General features: G+C 42.7%; 9 protein-coding genes across 9 annotated transcripts; 3 read left to right on the top strand and 6 right to left on the bottom strand.

Moving 5' to 3' along the window:
• Nucleotides 1–917: 917 nt before the first annotated feature.
• BDB00DRAFT_822718 (uncharacterized protein) lies at nt 918–1560 on the bottom strand. The gene has a single exon (XM_053123492.1). The coding sequence runs from the start codon at nt 1417–1419 to the stop codon at nt 1189–1191; it is 231 nt and encodes a 76-aa protein (XP_052979865.1). The 5' UTR covers nt 1420–1560; the 3' UTR covers nt 918–1188.
• A 308-nt stretch (nt 1561–1868) lies between these two features.
• On the bottom strand, nt 1869–3241 carry BDB00DRAFT_787888 (aquaporin-like protein; the record flags this gene model as incomplete). Its single annotated transcript, XM_053120738.1, has 4 exons — nt 1869–2444; nt 2738–2781; nt 2878–3001; nt 3110–3241. 4 exons carry the CDS (start codon nt 3239–3241, stop codon nt 1869–1871), a joined length of 876 nt encoding a protein of 291 aa, XP_052979864.1.
• Nucleotides 3242–4659: 1418 nt separating this feature from the next.
• BDB00DRAFT_822706 (sulfate transporter family-domain-containing protein) lies at nt 4660–7908 on the bottom strand. Its single transcript, XM_053123491.1, has 4 exons — nt 7488–7908; nt 7103–7416; nt 6527–7029; nt 4660–6459 (listed from the first exon to the last, which is right to left on the bottom strand). The coding sequence occupies exons 1-4, from the start codon at nt 7761–7763 to the stop codon at nt 5027–5029; spliced, it is 2526 nt and encodes an 841-aa protein (XP_052979863.1). The 5' UTR covers nt 7764–7908; the 3' UTR covers nt 4660–5026.
• A 1649-nt stretch (nt 7909–9557) lies between these two features.
• BDB00DRAFT_822703 (uncharacterized protein) lies at nt 9558–10034 on the top strand. Its single transcript, XM_053123490.1, has one exon. It carries the CDS (start codon nt 9615–9617, stop codon nt 9852–9854), a length of 240 nt encoding a protein of 79 aa, XP_052979862.1. The 5' UTR covers nt 9558–9614; the 3' UTR covers nt 9855–10034.
• Nucleotides 10035–10643: 609 nt separating this feature from the next.
• On the top strand, nt 10644–13207 carry BDB00DRAFT_822702 (cytochrome P450). Its single transcript, XM_053123489.1, has 10 exons — nt 10644–11002; nt 11087–11159; nt 11222–11337; nt 11420–11579; nt 11644–11969; nt 12046–12070; nt 12184–12245; nt 12325–12442; nt 12540–12845; nt 12968–13207. Exons 1-10 carry the CDS (start codon nt 10688–10690, stop codon nt 13084–13086), a joined length of 1620 nt encoding a protein of 539 aa, XP_052979861.1. The 5' UTR covers nt 10644–10687; the 3' UTR covers nt 13087–13207.
• Nucleotides 13208–14298: 1091 nt separating this feature from the next.
• Nucleotides 14299–15592, bottom strand: BDB00DRAFT_822697 (V-type proton ATPase proteolipid subunit). Its single transcript, XM_053123488.1, has 6 exons — nt 15408–15592; nt 15221–15279; nt 14992–15130; nt 14864–14883; nt 14639–14793; nt 14299–14540 (listed from the first exon to the last, which is right to left on the bottom strand). Exons 1-6 carry the CDS (start codon nt 15419–15421, stop codon nt 14439–14441), a joined length of 489 nt encoding a protein of 162 aa, XP_052979860.1. The 5' UTR covers nt 15422–15592; the 3' UTR covers nt 14299–14438.
• A 7-nt stretch (nt 15593–15599) lies between these two features.
• Nucleotides 15600–19175, bottom strand: BDB00DRAFT_938929 (uncharacterized protein). The gene is made up of 4 exons (XM_053129302.1): nt 18764–19175; nt 18212–18668; nt 17964–18094; nt 15600–17893 (listed from the first exon to the last, which is right to left on the bottom strand). Exons 1-4 carry the CDS (start codon nt 18890–18892, stop codon nt 15983–15985), a joined length of 2628 nt encoding a protein of 875 aa, XP_052979859.1. The 5' UTR covers nt 18893–19175; the 3' UTR covers nt 15600–15982.
• Nucleotides 19176–21579: 2404 nt separating this feature from the next.
• Nucleotides 21580–22519, bottom strand: BDB00DRAFT_906827 (P-loop containing nucleoside triphosphate hydrolase protein; the record flags this gene model as incomplete). Its single annotated transcript, XM_053128608.1, has 3 exons — nt 22421–22519; nt 22162–22299; nt 21580–22060 (listed from the first exon to the last, which is right to left on the bottom strand). Exons 1-3 carry the CDS (start codon nt 22498–22500, stop codon nt 21580–21582), a joined length of 699 nt encoding a protein of 232 aa, XP_052979858.1. The 5' UTR covers nt 22501–22519.
• Nucleotides 22520–24892: 2373 nt separating this feature from the next.
• BDB00DRAFT_822690 (actin family) lies at nt 24893–26959 on the top strand. The gene is made up of 6 exons (XM_053123487.1): nt 24893–25026; nt 25147–25223; nt 25316–25545; nt 25658–26040; nt 26114–26473; nt 26559–26959. The coding sequence occupies exons 1-6, from the start codon at nt 24922–24924 to the stop codon at nt 26640–26642; spliced, it is 1239 nt and encodes a 412-aa protein (XP_052979857.1). The 5' UTR covers nt 24893–24921; the 3' UTR covers nt 26643–26959.
• The last annotated feature ends 523 nt before the right edge of the window (nt 26960–27482 follow it).

Here is a 27482-nt window from a genome sequence, read left to right as displayed (position 1 = left end):
GAGAATCTGTTGATTCTGCAGCAACAAACATTTAAGCACTAGGCTAGCGCTTAGAAAATGTCATGCCACACGGATGCCTCGGTACTACAAAACTATTGCACTAACTATTTCTCTTCTGTGTGAGTGCATATACAAGATGAGACATTACGTGTCTTTTTGCCTACTTGCATTTCTTGTACTTCCGTTCTGCATGACTTTGTATTATCTATCATAATTGGTAGTTTTCAATTTAGTTCGATATGATTTGCAAAAGTGAATGATAATACCTGCTAAGAGCAAGTTCTGAGTAATATGAGGCGGTGCATATACACGTGCAGTAGTGCGTTTGCGGTGTGTAGAAGAGACCATGTTTTGGTATCCTCGACCACTTTTTCTCGCTTGCGAGCTTCGGTTTGCTGATGTATGACGCTATATTGTTATTTTTACATAGGGATGCTCCTAAGCTGGAACTTATATTATCGGCTTCATTGTCGTGCATCGCCGGTTAACAGCTTTTTTGTTCCTACGTACACAACAACGATTTTATAACTGGTACATTACGATTTTGATAAGCAGTAGCCAGCTACTGCAGCGATCCTGTTTCTGCACTTTTTTAAAGTTTGAAAAAAAAGCACCAGGAAGCAATCTAGGGGCACTTTTGGTTTTGGGGGGAGGAGTATTGAAGAGTTGGAAGAAAATCCGCTGTTATACTCTTCTTCTGTGCACATTTTCCGAGTATAGAGAATCCTTGCTGTAACTTTTCTGTCCTCGTTTTTATACTATAGCATAATGTAATATGCTAGCATTTCTGCTAAAATGCAGAATTTGCTACTGTTATTAGTGGTACATAGTTGCTTCATCTACATGCATATTTTAAGCTTGATACGACATTACAGCTAAAATACACAAAAAAAAGAAAGACCTTAGTAAGTGTCATCTTCGTAAAGAAGGTGTAGTGCTTATCATTGTCATCCCTCGTCCGGTCTGTTCGTATACATGCAGGAATAAATTTCCCATTGTAAAAAAATGCTACTATTCTTGGAATATAATAAAGTTGGTACAGCAAAAAAAGTGGGTAGTGTTAGTAGCAGATGTTCGGTACGAAAAAAAATTGCAGATGCAATATGATAGGAGATCTACTCATTGTCGCCCCTCTGTAATCAAAGCATCCTTTTTCTTGGATAAATTTAGATTCCGTAAATGCACTCATCATCTTCGTATCTTCCAATAAGATGATATTTTTGGTACGTGGCCCATTATCGTTGTGGCCACATAAAGTACGTGAGTAGGTAAAACAGGTCTAGAACTGCGGCAGCACGATAACCTGTGCATAGGAGAAGAAGGGGAGCAATATGCTATCGGAGAGGGATCTAGTAGCCACCCAACAAAAATCCACAACGTGCTTTTACTTTTCGCTTCAACGCATGTAAATTTTGTCATTATTCTTGATAGTATGGAGGTCAAACAATGATTCTACATCATCCATAATAAACCCTAGCCCCCGACCCCGACGTGTCTCCTATTATTATTTGCCATCCTCAGCCATCAACTGTTTCTTCCTTCTGTAAACGTTCAATATGTAGTATGTATATAGTGTTATCAAATTTCTTTTTTGTTGAATATTAAGTGTCAGTAGATGGATATAAATGGGTCTTTTTGTTTTTTTTAATATGGATGATGAATGGGTGTGGGATAATGGATGGCCAATCACGCTTTAGTCGTTGCGCGTCGTGTATGATGATGTGAATGAATGAGGGGAGGGGAGTTGTTGTTTTTTTTGTGTATATACATGATGAAAGAGAAGAAGTTTGATAATTTTTTGCTCTCAAAAGAATGATGATAATGATGAGGGATGAGGTAAAGAAGGTGGTCTGGGCGAATTTCTCATTCTATTCCACACCATGATCGATGAAGATCATATAAGCGATTCCGCCTACGAAAGAACCGAGAAGTGGTGCAAACATGGGCACAAACGCATAATAATTACCGACCGTAAACACTTCAAGTCCCCAACCAGCCAATGCTGTAAACAATCGAGGACCGATATCACGCGCTGGGTTTAACGAAAATCCAGATGTGTATCCGATCGACAACAAGATGGACGAGAGCCCGGTCGCTATAATGACGCCTTGCATCGAGGAAAATGGGCGATTGCTCGGGTGACCCGTGGTCATCACCAACAATACTAGCAAGGCCGTTCCGACAACCTCGGATGCGATCGCGGTTCCAATGCCTACGTAGAGCGGTGGATAGGTTGCAAATATGGTCGCGGTTCCATGTTCGCCAAGGATAGATCGTGTTCCACCGTCAAATTGATGGATGGCGGGTGTGATAATCGTATAGAGCAGTGCGGATCCGCAAAATGCACCTAGCAGCTGTGCTATACAGTAGGTGGGTACACGGCGGCCGGGGAAGTTGCTAAATAGCCACAAGGCAATGGTGATGGCGGGATTCATATGTGCACCCTAATGGTTTTTTGAAAGTGTAGTAATGAAATTTCCTTTTAGTTAGAAACTATTCATGCGTTTTTTTAAAAAATAATATCAATTTAGTCAGCAACGAGTATAGTGGTAGCAGCAGCAACAGCAGCAGTAGATTTAGATATAAGCAAGGAAATCAGGGAGATTGGAGCAATACACTGCTGGCCATGAAAAAAGGGGATTCTCGGTGGGGACTCGATTTTTCTTTTCTTCTGCAACCACCTCTACTGCTGCTCACTCGCATGTTACTTGAAGATAAACTAATTATTGCTACTCACCGAAATATGACCACAGACACTAATAGCAGACAATACAGCCATACCTAAAATTTAGAAAAGAAGGGTTGTTGTCAATCAGTCTTGTTCAAGCTGCTGCATTAAAATGTAATAAAGCAAGAAGGAATAACCCCAATGATTACCATTTCCGTACGCGACAGTCAACCAAGAGTTTGCGGATACTCCCAGCGTTTGTTCAGCAGTGACACCGTTGACCAAGAGGACCAGAATCAGTGTTCCAATGAATTCTGCCAAGAACTCTCTATGCTGTTATTGTTGTTGATGGTGGTGGTGATAGATTAGCATGTTGAAACTTGAGATAGTAAAAAAAGCACGAGTGATAGCAATAGTAGGAGGATAGGATGTGATCTTTACATTGCGTCTGAATTGTCGGCCTAGCGCAATGAGGTCTTGAAATCGTCCTTTATGTATTGATGGATCGGCGGCGATCGTTTCTTCATAATGATCGGGATAATGCGCGTCGACGACGATCTCTTCACGGTTCATTGTATCATTTTTTTCTAGGTCTATCACCGTTGATTTACTTTTGAGCGAGGACGGTACGGTGTCGCATTTCTGGGTGGTTGAGGTGGGTGATAAGGGTGCTGCAATTGTGGATGTGACGCTGTAGGACATTATTGTTATCGGAAACGTGCATGCGAGGATAGGAAGTGATCTGACAAGGTAACTCTGTAAAAGATACTTTTGCTTTGTGGTATAGTGGAGTTGTGTGAAAGAATAAAAGTGGGTGGCACGGGTGCGTTCGTCTTGATAAAAAAAGAAGAAGAGAGAGAACGATGTCTTTATAGGCCCGTTTTGTGTAAGAAAGGATAATGACAGGAGAAAAGCGAAAAGAGTGATTGAAGGAGAAAGCAAGTTATCAACCGACGAAAAGGCTGTTTGTTGTTGTTGTCGCTGCTGTTGGTAACGCTGTAGTGTGCAATGGAAGGAATGGAGGAAAAAAGAAGGTAGGAACAAACCGAAAAAGAGAAAAGTAGAAGAGCTTTGTATTTATTTTAGGTGCGGTCCTGATGGTGATGATGTCGAACGAAAGGGGGGGGGATTGGATGTATGTCAGTCAGGGCCAGTACAATTTGGGGGTTGGGGAGGTCGGTGGGGGAGGGCTATAACCGACCGAGCAGAAAGCAAGCAGGACTTAGCAAAAGTGTGTTAAAGTAGTCCGTTCATATTCTGATAATAGAAGCAAATACAGAAAAAACCGGTCGGGATAGCCAGCTTAGTAGTAGCCCATGGGGGGGAGTGCGAATATTGACAGAATTCACCCACCAAACTCATATTTGCTTGGTGTTTACTTTGGGGGACAGTGATCATCGCTGTAGGAAACCAGGGGCGTCGTTTTGCCAAAGGGTGAGATATTAGAGAGATCGGGAAGGGAGAAAGGGGATAAACAGGGAGCACTATTATAGCAGCAGCAGCAGCAGCATTTGAACCTTGCATTATCATATACATAGAAACAGATCGGCATCACCCGCAGAGATGACGACGCGCTCTTTTCCTTCTGTTCTTTCTCGAGCTGAGTATCCGGCATGAATGCTTGATTCTGTAATGTATATAGCCGCTGTCTCCATATTTGTTGCTTCACTCACTTACCTGTGCCGATTGCATTGCTATCATAACCGTCTCGATTACAAGCTCTGAATAATGAAACATCAAGCATGAGCATGAGCATGAGCATGAAAGATAGAGAATAGAAAGTGCGGTGGATAATACCACATGGTATGACGATGGCTTCTCATTACAAGAAGTATGTAGAGGCCCAGCATCGTCAAATAACCACCAGTAAAAATAGTGTGCTAACGAACCATGCGCATAATATGCATGACATCCATCGCTGCTTGTGACGATGTCTTCTCATTATAAGAAGTAGAGGCCAGCGTCATCAAATACCATCCATAAAAATATCGTGCAAACGAACCAATGCGCATAATAATATGCATGACATGGATCGCTGCTTGTGTAACGAATATATCCCTTTGATTTATCATGCTTACTACGGTGTGTAGTGATCAACTAACACAACATGCCGTTAAAACGTCGCCATAGGTTTTGGTGAGCATAAAAAACAACTTTTATATATGTACAATCAAGGAAAGGTGAAGGAAAAAGAACAATGGTATAAATCATGCGGTGAAAGAGAAAGAGAGTCGAAAATGTGGTTGGGTGAACAGGTAATAGCAAGGGCGGTGAGAATTACATATAATACATTAGGGTGTGTGTAGTTAAAATGATTACAACAATGAAAACGATGGAGGATGAAATGTTTAAAAGTACTTAATCTCTAGAAGCAGCAAAAGTGGCTGCTCGTACTGCATCTTCCAGATCCCAATGGAAAAACGGTGCTCGATCAATGGGTAGGCCTCGTTCCAATAGTGGATAGTAGGATAGATTGCCGTGACGATCAATGTTGATAACCGAAGGTGATGATGTTCGGGTAGTTCGAACACTACGTGCTGATGCTCGATCATCATCGCCAGCAACCTTGTTACTGCTGCTATGCGCAGTAGCGGTTGAGTGAATAGAAGAGCTAGATGATGATGATGATGGTAGTTGATGAATCGAGTAATAGACCGATCGTTTTTCAGATATATCGATCGTGTCCATGTCAATGACTTCTGTATCAATTGCACAGTGGTCCGATGTACTTGAAGCTGTGGCTGTTGCTGCCGAGTCGCTTCCACTCTTGACGTTATCATTTGCTGCTGCTGCTGCTCCTTCTTGTTGTTGCTGCTGCTGCTGTTGTTGAAGTTGAGGAGGAACAATAGGCACCAATTCGAGTGGATGCGAATCGCGGCCGTTCTGACTGCCAAAACCAGCAATCATGAGTGCGTTACGGATGAACGGCGTAGCCAAGCTAGCAAAATGCCATTCCACCTCACGGCCGACATAGCGGTTGATAGCAAGTCTGAGATCTAAAAGAGCTTGTACGCCAGTTGAATCGAGATGGTTGACAGCTGAAAAGTCCAGGACGATCGCTCTGAGCTTTCGTCCCGATGCTTCTCGTGCAGCCATGACAGCTTCCAAATCTTCTTTTTTCACAAGCGGTCGACGGTCGTTCCATGCTCGCTCACCACGCGTGGTTGGTGGAGCAAGACCCGATGTAAAGTTGTCCTGTACATAGTGCATGATCTTGTCAGAGATGAAACCGGCGTTTGGGTATGTCAAAGATTCGTCGAGACGGAAAATCAGAACGCCGGGTGGTGGGGGTTCGACAATGTCATGCAAGGTTGGGTGGCTTTCTTTGACGTAGACGTATTCGACGTCGCTATCATTGGGTTTTGCGTCTGACTTTTTCTCGTCCTGGATGTCTGGGCGAATCGGTCGAACAGGAACGCGGCCAAGGACGGCATAGCGTGGGCGAGCAATGCGGATCAGCATGAAGAACACGGCTAGAGCAACGGATACATAGATACCGTATTCGACACTCGTGAAGAAAGTAATGATTACTGCGGCAACGAACGTAAACAGCTCGAGTGGGTTGATGTGCCACAGGTGCTGCACGAATTTGGGACCAGAGACGAGATCGGACACTGCATGGATAATGACGGCTGCGAGGATTGCGTCAGGGATATAGTAGAATGCAGGTGTCAATGCATACAAGCATAAAAGCACCACAAGGGCAGAGAAAACGCCTGCAAGAGGCGTGCGGACACCACTGCGAGCTTTGATGGCAGTACGAGAGAAGGAGCCAGTATTGGGATATGCGCCTATAGAGTAGTTATGAGATGGGGTCAGCCTATTTCTCTTTTCTAGTGTCTTCAATTTTTTGCGTACCGAAAAAGCAGCCGATAATATTGGCCACACCAAGGGCAATGATTTCTTGATCGGCATTGATCTTGTAATTGTTACGGCGGCCAAAGGATTTTGCAATAGCTACGTGTTCAAGAATCAGAATAATGACAACCGAGGGCAATGTACCGGCAATTTCAGACAAGAGATTGGTATCAAATGTGGGAACGCCCATGGCGGTGAATCCAGCTGGCACGTCTTCAAGAATGCTGATTGGGCTTTCATCTTTGTGAAGCTGGATAGCCCAAGCAAACAGAGTACCAAAGATGACGACGACGCCGTTGCGCATAATGTTGATGAAAAACCATAGTTTTTCGTGACGAGGATATTTTTTGCCAAGGTAGGTTGTGCCCATGCGAAAGCCGTAGAGTACAAAAAGACCCACAAGGCCAAAGGCGACGTCCAAATGTGTATCGGGCAGATGTTTGAAAAAGTTACCAAAGACGAGATAGGTTGCGTCGTGCGTGTCGACACCAGTCATACCAAAGCTGTCATTGTTTGATGCGATTATATTAGATTTGATGAGTCTCGTTTATATCAGAAAAAAAAAAGCTTGCTTACAGTTTCGGATATTGGCCGATAGCAATTGTGATGGCAGAACCTGTCATGAAACCAGCAATGGCAGGCTCAGGAATAAAGTCGACGAGGATACCGAGACGAAGCATGCCTAGTGCCACAGAGATGATGCCACCAAACAACGCCATGGCTACACCGATTTGCGGGCCAGTATAGCCAGATTCCGCCGTAGCGACATTGGAAACGGTTTGACCGACGAGTAGTGACATGACAGCAGTAGGGCCAATACTGATATCTTTAGATGTACCGAAGAAGCAGTATATAGCCAAGCCAACAAATGACGAATAAAGGCCGTATTCCTAATGGAGATTTAAAAAAAAAGTTTAAAAAGAGGTTGTTGTTGTCCTGGTATCCTCTGATGATAACTTACAGGTGGCAGGTTTGCAATCTTTGCATAGCCCATGCCCTGTGGGACGACAACAATACCCACAGTGACACCGGCAATCACGTCAGAAATGAGCCACGTCAGGTTGTATCGATGAATCCAATAGACGATAGGGAAAAAGCTGCAGAGGTATTCTTTGGTATAACGGGGTAGTTTTCGAGCAAAGCGCGCGGCGATCTTTGGGTAGGAAATGGGTTCATAGTCGAGAATGAGTGGCGTGTTGCTGCTACTGCTGGTGGTGGATGTGTCTGTTGTTGTCATTGCTGTGTTTCATAGGGCGTCTTGTCTTTCTATTTTTCCCTTTTCTGTTAATAAATGCAGAGAGTTTGTTGAAAAGGTGACTCTGAGGGGGGGCGGGGAGGGGAGGGTAATGGGAAATAAAAGAAAGGGGGAGTGTGTGTGTGTTTCCTTGATATCGAAAAAAGTGGGCGGTTAGATCATTTCCATCAAGCACGCAAAATATGGCGTCTCATCACGCAATCTTGCGTGCTGGAGAATGGTCAACGGAGTAAATCTGACATCGGCGCCGACCAGCCAATGAGATATTCGGGTAAAATTCTTTTTTTTTTTTTTTTTGTTGAAAACTGTGAAACATCAAACAGCACCGAATCTCCCCCATGCACATACGCCATACACGCGACCCTTCAGCCGATCCTCCGCGACGTCTAGTTCCCTTTGTTCTTCTTGGCCCTATACATCACAATAAGATCACACACGCACATTCCTTGGCGTGGCTTTTTCTACAGAGGAACCTGTTACCCAAGTGTTTGCTTCTGGCGGAGATCGCAAGGACAAAGTAGATCGTCACCGAAACCCATCTAAAATTAATTGCTAGCCTTCACGATAAACCAGTTGAACTGGAGTCGCGACATGAACAGCTGTTTTGGAAGTAAAATCAAGTGATTTGAAAATAGTTAGAGCATCTCCTATATTTCATATTAAACTTGCAGCACATATCCACATAAGCAGCGTCGTACAAAAATCTTTCTCGTACATGTGTGTTAGTAGTAGCTACAAGTGTCCAAAAAGGATCGATTGCATAATCCCCGCTGGACATCGCTGCAGCATTTTGCGATTTGATGAAAGGGTCCCTAAAACGCGGAGCACCCAAAGTTTGGATTATTAATCGGGCTCTAGCCATCCCTTTTTGGGGGTATATACACCATTTCGCTTAGAAAGCAAGTCCGGTAACAAAACTGAAGAGTCGTTTGTCTTCTTTGCAACTTTTCATCAGAGTGGTGGTATATTCTAGTTCACATCGGATGTACCCAGTACCCATGATGCATATCTTCTCCTTTAGCAACCAACCCCTCCCCCATGATATTAAGACTAGACTGCGGTATGTGAAATACTGTGATGTAAGAAGCTGCATGAATATATATTTTGCTCTAGTGCTACGTAATGATTACCAACAGCAGCAGTTATAGATTACGCTCACGTCATTTCCAGTGTACGAGAGCAGTGTGGCTGGTAATTAGACATAAGAAGATGTGTTGTTGTGATAGATGACATGGGGTTCTTCTTTGACATCAATGAAACCAAAGTATTGGATCTTCTAAGGACAAGACTACCTATAGATAAGGTATGCATCTCTTGATTGTAGTTGCCGAGCGCTATAATTCATGTTCATGGGTTGTCTTATAATCCTGAATTTCTTGGATCATATGATCCACTTAAAAGCACACGTTTACATCGCATATCTGTATGCAGTAGAATTCCGCAAGCTTATACCCTGAATAGAGAGCAACAGAAGCTCGCTTCTTTTTTCTCGGTCCTGTGTGGTTTATCATAATTTAATGTTTAGCATAGCGCGAGCGGAAGCGTACAATATGTGTACCCAGATAGTTGCTATCTGAAAAGACCCATTTAAATCCATATATGCTTCAAGTGTTTTGTCCAATAAAGGAAAGCATTGCAGGTTACACTATTGTTGTGATTACAATTTGTTCTGTTTAGGTTGTATCTCGACCCCTATTGTGACTGTAGCTGCACAAGAGTAATTGATAGGATATAAATACTGCAATTCTGGTCAAAATAAAACAACAGCTCTCTTCCCCGTTACTTGCTTTTGATTTGGCATTGAATACAAGCTTGCAAGACCGGACTCACTGTATGTATTCGGGATCAAGACCTCAAGGAAACTGGATTGGATATTTAGGAAAACTCATTGGTTTGGATATTTTAGTTACTTGGATATTACTCTTTGTCTTTTGGATATTTGTGCCCCGTCACCCTGCTCTATTTTATTTGTTACACTTGTCTGTCATCGGTATGGACCTTTTAGTTTGTTTGAATGTTTATTGTAAGGCTACCGAATTCTTGATTATTGACTTTGGTTTTATGGCAGTTTAGCAGTCAAGTTTGCCTAATTTGCATCTCAATACTATAATTATTTCCTGTTTCAGCAGTGCTGCACCGATTGTTCGGTTTTTTTTTTTGCTTGGACAACTATTAGATATTGAGGGGCAGGAAGAATATTAATGTATACTCGCTGTCATCATTAAACAGACTCTTTTATAAAGTATTCACTGGTGAATGCGACATGATCATCGATAATGGTATCCCCGGCTACCGTAGTATATAAGAAGGATGAAAAGAGCTCTCGAAGCACATTAGTGATGTGCTATTATAAAGGCAAATTTATGGCTGGTTGTATTCATTTTTAATAACCATGACCAAGCTTACTTGTTTAATTCTCAAAGAACCTGCAAGAAGCTTCCACAAATGACATGAATGCGCTGCACCTGTACCTCGTCCGAACATATCACTCCTGCATAGCGATTTCCCATGGGTCATACCGTTTCCAGGGGTTGGGGCTGTCTTTTCGGTAGGTTCTCTTGTACATTCTTTTTTATGTTTACTGTTCATTGTTACTTACGACGCATGTGAGAATTTAACAAAGTACCTCTTCTTTTGCTTGCCTGTAAATTGCTTGTATACAACAAGCTAAACCGTTTTGAGTAAAATCTCGTAACCCACACTTACCTAACAGCAGCTTATTGAGTGGTGAGCGGAGGAATATTCGGCGCCTCATCCGCTCCACACTTGCTTGACATTACACCAGACAAACCCTAGCTGGGTAATTCAATTATACATATTTAAATTAGGCTTCTTTTTTTGTCTCTTCTTCTTGTGTTGTTGTTTATCTTCCAATTCAGACGAACAAGGAGATTACATACAGCATAATGGCCTCTGTCTCTTCTTCTGTTATCGTGCGTATCAAAGATAAACTATGGTCTACGCTGTTTCCTGCTAATGGCGCTAGCAGTAACGCACTACTATCGCAAAATCGAACAAGATCAGTTGCAATCGCAGTCGCGTTGCTTGGGCTTTATCTTGCTTTTGAAAAGATCACAAAACCACCAAAACACCTCCGTCACATTCCCCAAGCGAACTTCTTCAAATACGTGAGCAGCTTTTTGACACAGCAACCCTATGATGAGACAGCCGAAAACATCACTGTTCCAATAAGTGCAAAGACTGAGCATGGATCATATATTGTAAGGCAACCTGTAACCTTTTCTGTGAGGGGATAACTCATGCTGACCTTGCTGCCCATTAAAAAATTGTTCTGTACTGTTTAGGTTTTTGATGTGTATGGCTGGACTGTTCATGTCACACGTCCAGAATCAGCCAAAAAGTTATTGCTCAAAGCAGGTAAAGGGATCAAATAAGAATGGATAAAAATGGACATAAAATGGACTCATAAAAATACATAGATCTCTTTCCAAAGATCAACATGAATTTAGGTCGCCGTGACACGCTGTTTGGCAGATTTGCGATGGGTCCCAATATTATCTTTTTAATTGGAAAACATTGGAAAGAGCAACGAAGCGTAAGCATCTCTTTCTCTCATAAGGAAAAAGAGGGAGTTATGTTTATTGAACACGTTGATTTTTTAAATTGCCAAAAATTAGGTTATGAACCCAGCTTTCCACAGGTCCATGCCTGTTCATTTATTCGGTGATCTGACACGAAAACTATTTGTTGAGCTCGATAAGCAATTGGAAAGCCCGATCGAAATCCATGAAGTTTTAGAGCGTTGGACGCTTGATGCCATTGGCATTGCAGGATTCGGTAAGTGTCAATAGGGATGGAAAAAGAAAAGTACCTGCTGAATGCATAATATTATTGTGTGTAGATTTCGATTTTAACTCCGTCGCGGATCCTACCAACGAATGGGTCACCCGATACAACAGCATTATGAAAGCCAATACCGATCCATTGTTCATGCTATTACCCTCGCTTGAGACTCGCTGGCTATTCCTGTTTCCTAAACGCAAACAGGCACACAAGGAACTCGATATTTTTCTCGGTAAAATTCGTGAAATCATCGCCAAGAAGCGCGAGACTTTGGTTAATGATAGCTCGATTGCCGAAAAGCGCACCAGCGAAAAAGACTTGCTTACCCTCATGCTGGAAGCCAGCGAAGAGGGTAACGGTAAATTAACAGATGAAGAATTACAGGTAACATATTTTCAATAATGTTGCTTGCCTGCTGATGATTATTTATCGCTAATGATATACCCGTTTAAATTTATAGAGCAATTTGTGCGCTTTCTTCTTAGGTATGCATCGCCTATATTAAGCGATGGAAGAGACAAAGAGAGAAAAGGACCTAGTACATCTTTACATACTATATAGCGTACTCACCACTACATGAACTTTAATCATTTTTTAGCTGGCCATGATACCACTGCTAACGCCTTGTCGTATGCCATCTACAACTTGGCTACGCATCCGGTATGTGATATGTCGGCTCATAATATTTGACTGTAAGCTAGTGGAGTTCTTACGGTGTATATCTCAATCGTATTTTCAGGACGTACAAGAAAAGGCACGCGAAGAGGCCAACCTAGTCCTTGGTGACAAGTCCGTAGACGTTCTTCCCACATTAGAGCAAATACAGCAGATGCCTTATATCAATCAAGTAATCAAAGGTAATGTGTAATACATAGGACTATTTACAAACAACTACATACTAACGAAAACGAAATGCTATAATGATGGTAATATAAACTTTTATAAAAAAAAAAGAAACGATGCGACGAAACGTTACAGCTACCGGCGTTGTTGCTCGTGAAGCAACTGAAGATACGGATTTAGGTGGCGTTTACATCCCCAAGGGTACCCGCGTGACAGTCGATATCATGGAGATCCAACGTAATGTGAAGGTGTGGAAGGACCCCAAAGTCTTTGATCCCGAGCGATTTGCACCTGGAGGAGAGGCTGAAAAAGTAGCCAAAATGGGCATGAGCTGGTTGCCGTTTAGTAATGGCGCACGTCAGTGTATCGGTATGAACTTTAGCTTGGCCGAACAGCGAGTTTTTCTCCCGATGCTATGTAAGTTTATTAAACAACGTTGCGAACGATTTCCATTGCAATTCGCTTTTATATAACTTGACTCGACATTGAACACACATCTTGCTTTCTCCTTTCGATTTCTCTACTTTAACAATTTCTAGTGAGAAAATACGAGCTTTCTTTACCAGAAGACTCTATCCACAAGGATAAAGTGGTGATCTCTGGCGTCGGCATCATGACGCCCGTTAATTTACGGATTAATTTGAAGCGACGGTTTTAGATTGGCTATAGCATATCATTTATCAAATTTTGATCTGTGATTATATCATATATATTGCACTGAAAGACTATGTAACCGAATATCATTTTGCTTTCTTCCAAAGGGCGCTAGAGGGACCGTGGATAGTTTGGCCTTGCATTGTGATCCTAAAGTATGGGAAAATTCACAAGTGCTTACTTTTTGAACGCTGCCTACTTGGTGGAGAAACTAAAGAGGTATCTAAAATGGAATGGAATGGACTTTAGCTTTAACGAGTAACGCGTTATTTGCTATATAGCGCCATGTGAGTTGTCATTATTATTTTGTGGTTTCACTAATACTCAACAAAGAAAAAAGGAAGGCATAAGATGACTTGCTTTGTCATTTGTTGTTGAACGGTCGGAAGCATGTGCGACCTTTCTCTCGCTCTCTCTTTGACGACCGAAGAGAAGAAGTAGCAAATCGCTGCCGTTATCATTGTAGCGACGATTGACGAATGAGTGTCTTATTGATATGCTCTCAGTGATTTCACAGGCGATGACTTCAGTAGTAGTTCTATACATTTTAGCGACCAGTGGCAACAACGCCACCAGATAAAGGACCAAACGTATACTGGATGCTCAATAATTAGGCGTACACTAGGCTTAGATACTGCTGCAAGTGGTATAATAAGTAATATGAGCTACACGCTTTCCTGCTGAAGGATAAGCAGATGAATGCGGGCTTGATGTTGCTATGTAGCACTATATGAGAGAGCTTATACATTAAGGAACACCCAGAGTAAGGAAGGAAGTCGGTGCTCGTTCTATTTTGGTAGAAGAATCTCCAGGAACGTTTCAAGTTCTATAAAAATGTTGTGGCGTAATGACCGATGATGCCGAGAGCCGATTGGGCGTTTTCTTATGGATCCACAATCTTTGGTTCCTGCCCTCCAGAGATCTCATGATTGTTTTAAAGAGCATTGTATACTCATATTAGCAGCATAGAACATGTATACGCTGATAAAGCATCAAGCTACCATGTCAAAGACTGTATATCAGCCGACTGGTGTATGAAAAGAGTTGGACTCTACATACGCCAAGCTCCCCAGGAACCCTTTAGAAGAGACGCACAATCCTCAAACAACCCGAGCAATAATAGCCGTTATGCAGCATGATAGTACGAGCGAAATAAGACTTCAGGGCACAACACCGGATGATGTTGTTTCGAAAGTAGAAAAAGATACATAGAGAAAGCTGGTGATGTGATATTGTGTTGTGCTGTTATCTTTTAATAAAGGAATATGAAGTTCTTTTTTTTTTACACGTACAAAACGAAAGAAAAGAAAAAAAAAGCTACATCTCCCTCTCGGTTATTCTTTTTCTTCTTCCTTTCTAAGCGCAGATGCTTTCGGTACCGGATGCCTTGGTGTTCAAGATCAGTGCGACAATAAGACCGTACAGACCCAAGACTTCAGCGAAAATGAGAATCAAAATCTAGGAAAAAAATAACAAGGAGTGTGAGCTTTTTTTTTGGCGTTCTGGTACAACACAAAAAGATGTGCATGCAAGACGACGACGACGACAAGACTTACCATGCCGACGAACATTCTGGGTTGTTGAGCAGTAGCACGGACACCAGCGTCACCCGTGATACCAATAGCAATACCTGCAGCCAAGCAGGAAAGACCGACGCTCAAACCAGCGCCGAACTGAATGAAACCAGCAAACAGCGTTTGCTTCAGTGCAACTGAAAAAGAAAAATGTTAAGCCTTTTTTTATCTCTTTTTGATCAAAAGAGGTGTGTAGAAGATACTTACGACCACCGGACAGCAAGACACTACAGATAAGATGATTGTTTTTTATGAGTATCTAGCTACGACGACTACTACTACTTTACACTAAGCAACTAAAAGCAACTCTCTTTCTCTCTCTCTCTCTCTCTTACCTGACGACGACACCATAGATACCCAAGATACCAGCCATGACAACGGGAATAATACACTTGATGAGCAAGTCGGGGCGAAGGACGCCCATGGCCGAAAGACCGACACCAGACTTGGCGGTACCGTACGCGGCTCCGAGACCTTCCAGGGGAAAAGCCCCATAACCGTTAAAAGAAGAACGGCGACGACGCGTAATTTCAGCAAAAAGAAATAGAGAAAAGGAAAACTTACAGCTAAAGACGATAGCGGCAGTGCATCCCATGGTGCCAAAGAAGGGGGCGTAGACAGGGCTATATATATATATGTACATGTATTCGTACGAAGTTTAGTATAATGTGTGTGAGTTGAGTTGCATGCGTGTGTGTGAGTGTCAATCTGGAAAGAGTAACAGTGTTCAGATGAGAATGAAAGAATTTACCAGTAATCAGCCATTGTTATATTTCTTTATGGTATTTGGAGAGCTATTATAAAACAAGTATTTAATAACAAGAGCACGTAGAGCGGTTTTTGTAAGAGCAAGGAAAAAAGACAATTACGGTTTTAAAAAGTAAAGACGGGGAATATAGAGAACCAAGTCAAAGGGGGTGAGTGGAAGAAGAGAAAAAGAATAGGCCCAGACGACCCCGCTGGAGAGATGCAAGGCGGGCGGAATGTGAAACTGTGCGAAGGGTGACGTTTCGCAACACCAGCTCCCCTCAGTAGTCGCAAAATTTGGCGTTTCAGCTTATTTTTTTGTTTGTGCTAGTGTGCTAGATAATTGCTATGGGAACAAATAAAAAAAAGATAAATACATAATTTATGGTGACAAGTTTATAGACTATATTCTACTTTGTGTGTGTGTGCGTGTGTGTGTGTTATTAGGGAGGGTGTTATTTTTTTCTTTCCTTTAAGAAAATGGGATGTAATAGCAAAAAATGAATGTGAGAGAGAGGTAAAGTGGCAGTGGTGAGTGGGTGATTGAGTGTTTGCGGGAGAAGTAGTGTAAATTTTCCATTATGCAGCATCGTCGGTCATCTTTTCACGCCAGTCCATGATGGCATCCAGCATATCCATGATTTTCTCTTCATCGCCGCCGAAAATGTCCTTGATCGTGTATCGCCCGTCGACGACAACGCCCTCACGGCCCATGAACTTGAACGCAGCCACAATGTTATCGAGCATCATCATGCTCACCGAGCCACCCTTCTGGGCCGGTGGTCGGCGCACCGTCTTGCCACTCAGACTCTCCAAAAGGAGGATCAACGAGTCGCCGTTTCTGAATGCGCCCGCGAGATCAATCGCACGCTTGCCCGGTGGCAGGTGCTTGTTGATCCAGTCGACATACTGGACCCGGGTCAGATCTCTCGCACTTGGGCCAGAAGATGATGAAGGAGCCGGAGGGGGTGGTGGTGGTGGCAAATTTGCGGGCGGCAGTGGCGGTGATTGAAGCGGCGGTGAATGCACCATAGCCTTGTGGTGCGGATCAATGAGATCCTCGTCTTCGTCACTCATAAGGATGGATGACGACAGTGTAGGCGCAGGTGCGATGGGAGATGGGCCATTGAGATGATCGTACATGTACTTATCCGGCACGTCTGGTTCATCACCCACATTATCGGCCAGCGAGTCAGTGAGGTAATGGTGAGGGTGCTGTGGTTCGAGGGTGGTTGGATAGACAGTGATGCCCGACTCGCGACTTTGCTGAGATGACAGAGGAGGATGTTGTGGAGACAGTCTGCTGCTGCTGTTTTTGGTGTCGGTGCTGGTGCTGGCAGATAGCTGATGCTGTAGCTGTGGTGGCGATTGCCATTCATCTTGTCGTTCGATTGGACTGATCGGCGGTGACTTGTGGCCAGCAGCAGTAGCACCGGCAGCAGCAGCAGCCTTACTATTGCTGCTATGTGGATGGATGAGCATGGACGGCGGTCGTGGTCGCAGTCGCTGAGCCACTTCCAGTGGGACAGTCGCAACATGATTGGATGACATGACAGGCGAAGCAAAGTCGCGGGTGATGGTGGCCTTCATGAGGACCTTGATCCATGTCCGTAAGGACTCTTTGCTGTCTGTGTAAAAGTAGAATGTCCGTTCTCGTTCATGCTGTGCTTTGAAGCTGTATTTGCCCGGATGGATCGATTCGTCAGGAACAATCCGGTATCCGCGCAGATGAATGATGCCCTTCATCCGCACTTCTTTAGGGCTCTTAAAGTAGAACAGATTGCTTCCCTTGAGCACGAACCATCGCTTGTTCCATGTCCTGTACTTGTCGCCCTGCTTGTGCAGCCATCCTTCATGCTCGGGGGCCTTGAATACATGGGTCGACGCACGGTTCAATGCAAATGGGTCGACAGAGGCGACAGACATGTTACGGTCACGTGTGGCGAATGGATCGGCTGCAGCCATCGACAATGTGCGTCCACCGTCCATGGGATGGATTGGAGGAGAGGAGGGTAATTCGTGAATGCTCGCCATTGGCTGCTGCTGCTGTTGCTGTTGCTGCTGCTGATTCTCCATGGACGGAGCTCGCTCTTTCTCAATGCTGTCTCTGCTCTTTTGGGAGGGCATGCGACCCGAAGAAGAAGTGGATGATTTTGAGGAGGAGATGGTCTGGAATGTATTGGATCGACTCACAGACGAGGATGCATAGCTGCGAGGAGATAACTGTCCGGCGGTCAAGAGTGAATCTGTAGGTCGTCGATGACTGCTACTGTTGTTGCTCGATGTCGTGCTGCTGCTATTGTGATTGAGCTCCGTGCTTGTGCTTCCACCCTGCGGCGGCATTGGTGCTTTTCGAGGAAACTGGTACATGCTGTCAGAATCGATAGGAGAGCAAGGCACAGATGGCGTTGAGGCCTCAGACTGGTGTTTTTGTTGCTGCTCTGGCTGTTCTTTGGGTTGCTGCTGCTGCTGCTGCTGCTCGTCATTACCCTATGTTTTGCTGTTAGCCTTTATCTTGGCACTCCTTATGGATTCCCTCATCTTTGGGCTATATTTTTACCTGGCCAGTGGCATTTTTTAACTTTTCAATCGCATTCATGACCTTGTACCGACGGCCATAGGCAGTGATTCCGAGCTCCTTGAGCGAATCAATGGTCAAGCTCAGCAGGATGTCACCCGTAATTTCTTGTTCTACATTCCCAAACGATTCGTTTTGTATGAACAAGAGGACGAGAGGAGACGAGAGGAATATAGAGCGAAAGGTCATAAGGGGAGTGGATGAAGAAGACAAAAGAATGAATGACTCACCAACAAAATTACTTGATACATTCTCCAACCCAACGCACTGTAGCCATTCTGCAACCTGATCGATCGACCAATCCTCTGTTTTCGAAGAAGGAGAAGGAGCCGCTGCTGCAGTTGTTGTTGTGTCGATCGTGGTGATAGGAGGTGGTGCTACTACGGATGCTGGATGAGAAGACGAAGACGAAGAAGAAGGGGGCGGTGGTGGGGATCCAGCAGGTGGTGGCTGTGGTTGATGCATGAATGCAGCAGAAGCAGAAGTGGACGTGCTTGGAGTAATAAGGTTTGTTGAAACGTGAGTTATTGCATTGTCGATCTCGTCCTCGAGCGTGTTGCTGCCAGACGACGAGTGAGCGGGACTGAGTGCTGGTGTGCTCGATGATGGTGGTGGTGCTGGAGTAGGTTTAACGTGTGTTGTATAGTTCATAGGAAACAGACCGACGTGTCCTTGTGGATTGCGTCCCTGATAATAACAGTAACAATAATGCGTTTGGTTCATCTTCTTTTTCTATCTAAACAGAGTAGAAATATGTTGGAAAACCTTATTTTTTTTTTTACCTGCCACCAACCGTCCATGTACTTTTCATCTTTCTCGAGAACTACAATGGAATCCCCGGCATGAAAAGCAATCTCGTCGTCGTTCTCGGCAACAAAGTCGTGAATAGCGTACACAATTTCGTCTTGCATTACGATTAATTGGCAATGTATATGGCAAGGAAGATATCAAAAATGGAAAGAGTGAGTTGATAGTGTTTAGGGAAGGTTGCGCGCGCGCAAAAAAAAGTGGAAAAGGAACGCTCAGGGGTGTGTGTGTGTGTGTGCGTAGATAGAAAAGAAGAAGCGGGTTGGTAAAAAAAAAAGAGGAAGAAGGAGGAAGAACTCGGTGCAAAAGTGTTTGTTCTTGTCCGTGTCCTTTTCCAAAAAGACGCTGTACACAAAAGAAGTAAGGAGAGTGAGAGTTAAAGAAGAGAGAGAGAGAGAGAGAGAGAGAGAGAGAGAGAAGAAGAAAAAAACGATTCTGTTCTGTCGTTCACATTGATCGGAGTCGTGTCCATATTTTTTTTTCCCTTCGTTGTTGCACCATCATCATATAACAAAATGTCTTTCCAAACGCGGGCATTGATCGTTGGTGCTTTTGTTTTTTTCTGTGTAAACACACACGCGTCTCTCCCTTATTGTCTCTCTCGACTCACTGTGCACCCTCTCTTTATGTTTTCTTTTTGAATCGCCCCGTCACTCACCCATTCAATTACCTACTCACAAATGCACTGAATCAAGCTATGCAAGGGTAGAAAAAGAAATAGAAGCCGAGAGGAAACGGAGCATCCGCACCCCCCCCCCTTTCCTTTACCCTTGGCCGTACGCTCTTTCACTCCGCTACCCATTTGTCGTCTTTTCGGGCTTACGTTTCGTCTGTGTGTGTGTGTGTGTGTGTGCGAGTATATATACTAACGTAGGAAATGCGTTGTTATGTATGTCGATCCTTGGGTTTATTTTGCAACAATAACGATGGCCATGCCCCGTACAGCAGCAAATGAAATTAGCCGACAATATATTTGTACTACGTCTTAATTGAACCCGGTTACACAGGTAAACATTGACCATAGCGTTCAAGGTCTTCGCCCCCCAACCTCTTCCCCTCTCCCTTCCTGCTACTGGCTTTCCTTTCTTCTAATATATTTATTAAGGTTAGTACCCAAAGAGAACAGCATATTAAGATCCCGCTTTGTTAAACAAGTCAATCCCAGCAACCTGAAATGCTTAAACATGGCTGCAGCATCTCTTTTTCCAATGTGGGTGATGTCTGTGTTTCATTACTACGTACTAATATAGTGCCTTGATCCTTCTGTCTTGTCAAGCGACGAATTCTGAGAAATTTCCTTCTTTCGTAGTCCAACGTCGCTTTCTTTATACCTCTGCTCGATTTCCATGACAACAGAGTCTTGGTTGCTATGATTACAAGATCTTCGTAGCAACAAAAGGTTCAATTTCTTGTCATGGTTTCAGATATGCTTATTTTTCCCCACCACTAGTTTTTAAGATTTTCAGGAACAGGAACACACACACCTTGCCCCTCAGCCTGGATACCTCGGATCAATCAGAAACATGTCCAATAACACAGAAGCTTGAGCAAAAACGAGAGACAACAAAAAAGAAAGCCCATTGAGCAACAACTCTGCCTCACTTTTTGAACAATGAAATAATGTGCGTATGTTCTGGATCATGTAGTTTGAGATCACATGCCTGAAATGCTACGCTATACCATATGCGATCCACAGCAACATGCGACATTGGATCATAGTGTCACCTAGCGATCAGTTGGGAGAACAACATAAATAGCAATAGTGACATAAATGACCAACATTTTACTTTGTGTTGATGTTTTTTTTTCATTTAAAGGTCTCAAAAACAAGATAGTGTTATTTAATATCTTTACCAGATTGATTATTGAAAAAAGGCGGGGAAGAATAAGCAGCCCCCCCCTCACCTGCACTAATTGGATCACTACGTAGTTTGGTAGTTCCTAATGATACTTGTAATGTTGCACAAAGATTAAGACTTTCCGTGGTTCCTTGATCAATCGGAATCCGACTATGTAATCCTTGCTAGTCCATCCGATGGGAATAATACCATGCGCTTTGTAACCGAGCGCGCAAGTCATTACTAGACCATCTTTGAAAAGGATAATTCACAGCAAGATTAGTCCTAAACAATTAAGTCACGATACACCGTCTTCTCTATGCGCGATGGTACGCGTATCACAAAAGTATACAATGGAACAATTAAAACGGTACTGGACCCTTTGCGACACATCAGTACATAACAATTAGGTTCCCAGTTGCTTCTTGGTACTGTACGTGTGAGTATGGCACAACCGTTGTTTTTCCTTTTTAGGTTAAAGTCGCCCTAAACAAAGTTCATGCCCAACAATTTTTGTTTTAGCATTGAAGCTCGCCCAAGGACAGTTTCATGCATTGTTGCTGCTGTCTCTTGCATATTTGCATGTGAAAGTATTGATACTACCACAGCATATATCGCACGCTTTGATGCCCTTTTTTTCCAACCGAAAACGATTCGGTCTAAAAATGGTATATATCCACACGAACACACTCTAATGAAACGCTCTGGTTATATCATGTGAGTATTTGTACCTGATCATGTATTGATAGTAAGGGCATCACCCCAGCTGAGTGAGCGCGAGTTTATCAGCAGTATAATGTCGAGTCTCATCACCAGTCACACAGATAAATCATTGATTTATACATACGATCACATCAGAGTATCAAAAAATGTTTTTATTCTGAGCTAATCCTACTGCGCACCTATAAAGCCACAAGCATGGTGAATACAGCCATACTACAAACATAGTAATATCAGCTCATCTTTACGGACAGTGGCTCAACAGGGTATGAATGTCCTCCGTCATCGAACTTGCGCCAGCAATCTTGAAACCCTTTTCGCTTATTCGAGTGCGGATATGGCAAGTTAGGCACAGGTTTCCCTAAAAATGCGCACAGCCGATCCCATCCTTCGCCAAGCTTCATGATAAAAAGACGTTCCTCTGGTACGTTCTCTTTGACCCACGCAACATGAGCATTGTACTTTGCTTTGATGGCCTCTTGATCATCCAGTAGCATATCAGATTTTGCAGGATCCTGAAAGACACCATCCAGTACAATTGCACGCGCCATGCTTCGTATGCGTCCTATGTGAGCATCGTTTGGGTCGCATGGCAACACTTTGGCAATCGTCTCGCGGAGTGAAGCATACCAGCTATCTGGATCCCGTTCAGTCAGGATAACTTTTGCATCCGGGTAGTGATTGATAAGTCTGTCAACGAATGTAACCGTTGGCCTTTGAAAACCGTCGTGGAAATATCAATGTCGATAATAAATAACAATAAAAAAGTTAGTTCATGTGCTGTCATTGATGCTCTCTTATTTGTGTGTACTTACCAATCAACGGCAGCATCGTAATTTCCATACAATCTGTCCCAATCGACAGAACGTGTTGGATTCTCATAAGCATTTCTGAACCCGTCGGGATCGGTATCTTTATCTTCATGCATACGTCTCATATGGTGAGTGCGGTAGCTATATATAAAAATACGAGTACGTTTTGCTTAGGTGTAAGTATATTTCATACTATCATACGCTTCACACAGTAACAGCATATTTGCGACAAGTAGTAGAGTCAACTAGTTTCTTTATTTACCCTAGAATTTCAAGTGCTTCCCTCAAGCTATCAGTTCCAGTACGACCATAGCCAGCGCCGATGATCTGCAGAGGTGCCATAATATTTGGTTGTAGGGACAATTAGCACGGTCAAAGTGAGGCGGAACAAGTAGAAAATTGCGTTCTACTGAAAAAAAAATCATTTGATCGTCGTATTTATAAGAATTTCTAACACGAGTCGTAAGCGTGTTTGTCATTTTGTTATGGATCAGTGAACAAGTTCCTACTCTTCGCTTTTTTTTTGCTTTAAGGATATATGTGTGAGAAAAGTATGGATAGATAAACATGATATGTATTATATAATAACGATAGGTGTATTAGATACAAGTAGTGTAAGTGCCGTTTTACAGGAACGGGAATTGAAATGACCTCCACTTTGCGGATATGCGCAATGAATACTTTGCATTCACATAGTCCTATTCATCTTCAACTGCAATTGCATCACCGTTTTACTCCCAAAAATAAGCATATATGTTGTAGTAGCTTAAGCATACTACCACATTGCAATAGTATCCAAACCAAGTTTCTCTTGAGGTTTCATTGACCAACCAGTAGACGGATAGCTTCTCTTCAAATAATGGTGGCGTTTGTTGCAAAATAACAAATCAGCAATCGATGAACTCTTCGTAAACAAAATATTACGTCATAACAGGCATTGTTATTGTCCAAATACAAAGTATAGTTGACATTTTCACTAATTATACTAGAGTAACCTCCAGATCCATTCCTGTTGAAAATTCCACTTTGAGACGTGCAACAAGTCCTTCAGATAGAACCTTTCTGCTATTGCACGCTATTCCACAGTGCCTGTATCCGAGAACCCACATTTCAGGTACCGGACAAGCAAAGTTTTTTGTTGGTAGAAGATACCTCAATTGCTACTTTAGTGTATTCCAACGCTTTGGCATACATCTTTGCAGCAAATCCCAGCCGGCCAGAACTGGGTCCTTGCGTTTGACACTGTGGTGCCACTGAGAGCAAGTTGATAAGGCACTCGTTCTTGTTGTAGTCGTGTATGTCAATCCTTATAATCTCAACAACAGCAACTACGGCATTGTGTTCTTCGTCTGCATCACGTGTTTCTGCTTTTACTTGCTTGTAAACGAAAGCGCATATGATAGCAGGTATCTGTTTTCCACCTTGTTGGTGTCGACAGATCTCGCTTTCGGTTTATCATATTGAGCTGTAATGCGATCACCGCGCATAAGACCATGGTCTAATATCCATCCCGCTAATATATTAAGGCCGATGAAAATTCGTTTCGATGGATATATACCATACAGGGAGATAAAGAGACGTTATTTGACGACTCACCATTCGTGCAAAAAGCACGATTTACACAACAGAGGCAATTCTCCCCGAGTATCTAAAGTCATTCAAAGCTGCTGGTCGTATAGAGATCTCGTCCGGTTCAGCTACTACATACTGATTCTCTGGTTTCTGGTTTCGCACATGCGTGCACCTTGATGAGATTATGGATTGTTGACGAATTTATATTGTATCTTCGTTCCCAGGATAAGTTTATATACAGTATTTACATTAAATAACGTTGCTTTGATTGCCCACACCGAAGACTTGAACTCATAATTTTTGCAAATAACCAAAGGCTGTCAAGTTTATGCATTCTGCGATCTACTATATAACAACGACATAACGCGAAACCACCACTGTTAATCCAGTTTAAGACCTCTTCATGTATAACTAATATACTAACGTTTCCCCCTGATCAGAGCAAGTGGATTGGTAATTTGCACCTGACTATAAACAGTGTGTGCTCTTCTTGTACATCTTTTAAAAACAAACAGGTAACAGAAGTTACATATCCAAATAGTGTCTTTGCATCAAACCCGTCGTTGCATAATTGATTAAGCTTAGAGAGGATGGATGCAAACGAGGTTGGAGCCGATTATGGCATAAGAGATAGTCATTTAATTGTCTTTAATATGACAAACATATATAAAATGTTTCTCTAAGGTCTCGTGCTAATGTATGTGCTATACTCAATAGTTATGTTTTGCATGAACGAGATACCTTCGAAATCCTTCCGGGTATACAATATCACCCTTGCGCCTTTGATATTTAACTTAGCCAGACAGTAAACTCACAGTAATGCTCTTAATTGAATTCCTTATCAGCGAGCAAGGAGTAGAGATCATATGTATGCTTATTGAGTGTTTTTTCGAGGATGGTGCTGTTATACGTAGTAAAGTGTAAGCTTCAACACCAACCAACCGATTTACTAACTCACTAATCTTCTTTCTTGGTTTACTCTAGTAGGCTTAATTTGGCGCTGCTATATTTTTTGGAAAAGCTCTGTCAACTCTGGTCATTCATAGAGAGGACACTCCATTGTTATAGTGGTATCTCCAATAGTGTTAATTTATCGATATTCTTCTGTGGCAGGCTGTCACCACGCCCGATTTTAGGATTTCAAATAACGCTGCAGAAGTACAATCTTTCTTCCTTTCTCCTTTGTACACCATGGCACTTGCTCTTCGAGAAGAAAACTTTGTGATCATCGATGTGGGATCCCAAGTGACCCGCGCTGGCATGGGCACCCTTGACACTAACAAAACACCCACCGTCGTATGTTGATCTTTAAAGATTGCTACAGCTTATACACGTTTATTTTTGCCTTAAAACTCATTTTCTATACCTTTATATTTATCTGGTAAACGCGCATCAAATGCACTAATTCAACAATAGACAGTTAACATGGCAGACTTTAACTATCCACTCAAAAACGATACAATTGTCTCTTGGGAAGATTTGGAAGCATGCTGGTAAAGTAATTGAGAAAAAATGACATCAGTAATTTTGAGCACAAACACGCGCGAACTGGTATCAATATTAACGAAAAGACATTGAAAACTAGGCATCACATTCTCTTTAAGGAATTGGGCATCAAGAAATCGCGAAACGAACACGCCGTACTGCTTTCCGTACCAACACAGTGGTCGAAATTCGAACACGAACGTATCACACAAATATTTTTTGAAAAGTTTAACGTACCTGGTATATACTTGGCACCACAACCCCTATTGGCTTTGTACGGCTGTGGGTCGGTATCTGGCGTTGTCGTAGATATTGGCGAAGAAGCAACACGTAAATGACGCAAGCAAAAGGGAACATAAAGTTGTGCTACCTTATACATGTGTGCGATTGTGGGCTAAAATGGAAAGATATGTCTATTCACAAACGCGAATATGTCCTTTAGAGATCAACGTCGTCATTGACAGTCTTGTTCAACCACAAGCAACAATCACAGTTCCAGTGGGCGGCAAAGATTTTAGCGATCATTTGTTACGGTTAATGAAAAACGACGCGTCGTTGGTACAGCAATTCGAGGGTAAAGAAGGTGTCGCACTTGATAAAGAATTTGCCCGATTTGTCAAGGAACAAAAAGGCGTTTGCAACGTATTTGTTGGTCATGATGTGACATCCACAGAGCAGTCAAGTGAAGCCAATGACATTGAAAATGCAGCAGCAGCAGCCACTGAAGAAGCAATTGAGGATGATGTGCCCTCGACAGAAAAGGACGATGATGACACAGTCAAGGATGTTTCTGAAAGCATCGAAATAGAATATAAAGGCTACAAGGTATAGTAAATGGTAAAAAAAGAACAAAAAGAGGAAATGGAATACCAGATTTGCTCAATTCTCTTATGTTTAGTTTAACGTTGGATCGTATCGTCATCAAGTATACGACCCACTGTTCGATCTGAGCGTTGTTAGCAAGAATGGACCAAACCTAATCGAAGCACTGCGTGTTGCAGCATCACATTGTGAACCACCGGAAATCCGACCCAAGCTTTGGGAAAGTATGGCGTTGTGCGGAGGCGGCTCATTAATGACCGGATTACAGCCACGGATAAGGGCAGAAGTGGTCAATGTGTTGCCTTGTTCGGAAAACATTGGCGATGCGCAGCCGAGACAGGTTGGATTCTTACGGATACCAGATTACTTTACGGTGCTGAAAGATCGAACCTATCGAAACTTGTGCACATGGCTTGGCGGTGAGATTGTTGCAAAGGTAAAATAACCGGTTCTGATTCTCTTTCATAAAAGATCACAATTACTACTATTGTATACAATCAAACTAATAATGCTACTCGTAGCTCGTTTTTGTTGATGCAAAGAACTATGTCAGCAAGGTGGATTACAATGAAAGTGGGCCTTCGGTGATACACACGTCTTTGTAGATGAAGAACCAAAAATACGAAAATCATAAAAAAACACCATACAAATATTGCTACTATCAAGTCCTGAATGCAGTGGAAAACATTTCTTTTCAAAGAACTACAATGATTTTTTCAATTCAGATGCAACTATCTGTTCATTTGACAGTGCAGGTCCTTTATGCAAGATTCTTATGTTTTCATGTCGGGCCTTAAGATAAATAGCCAAAGTCTCCTGTCATCTCGGGATACCAGCACTAGTCCGCTGGATATTGTGTTTCATCGATCGACAAGAAAACCCTCTACATACAAACCATAAGCATAGTCGCTTGGTGCTTTCGTCGCATTGCAAAAAAATACTTAATACGAACTGTTTTAAATAAAAACAACACGCTCATACGATTTAGTTCACGTCGATCTCGATTGATACTGAGAAATGATAGTATGACATATGGGAACACGGAGCGTATATACGGTAAATCATGAAAATAGTATGTATATCATATACATCTAGAAAACAGTGAGAGGCCCCTGATTCGTACATACATTGTTCCTGTAATGATGAATGGGTACATAGTTCCAATAGAGAGCAAGTAGTCGAAATATTGACATTATCTCGCTGATGTATATTCATCTATTAGCTTAGTCAGTCCAACAAGTAGGTACTTTATTTGCTGATGTCGGTTTTGGGTTGGCCTGGTCTGGACAAGCAGTTGACTAGCGTAAAAAGCTTTCACAGTGGGAAGCCCCTTTTCGCCGTAAATGACCGTATGAAAAATAAGGTCGACATGACCATCGATAAGAATCTGTTGTTGCGATCAAGCTCTATTGCTATCTTTTGATCATACACGTAATTTGAAGGGG

This window comes from Zychaea mexicana, assembly GCF_025766255.1.
Source record: "Zychaea mexicana strain RSA 1403 chromosome Unknown BDB00scaffold_35, whole genome shotgun sequence".
In the NCBI taxonomy this organism is placed as follows: Eukaryota; Fungi; Mucoromycota; class Mucoromycetes; order Mucorales; family Lichtheimiaceae; genus Zychaea; species Zychaea mexicana.
Note: the sequence above shows the minus strand (reverse complement) of the source record. Positions and strands in the feature narration are given on the sequence as shown.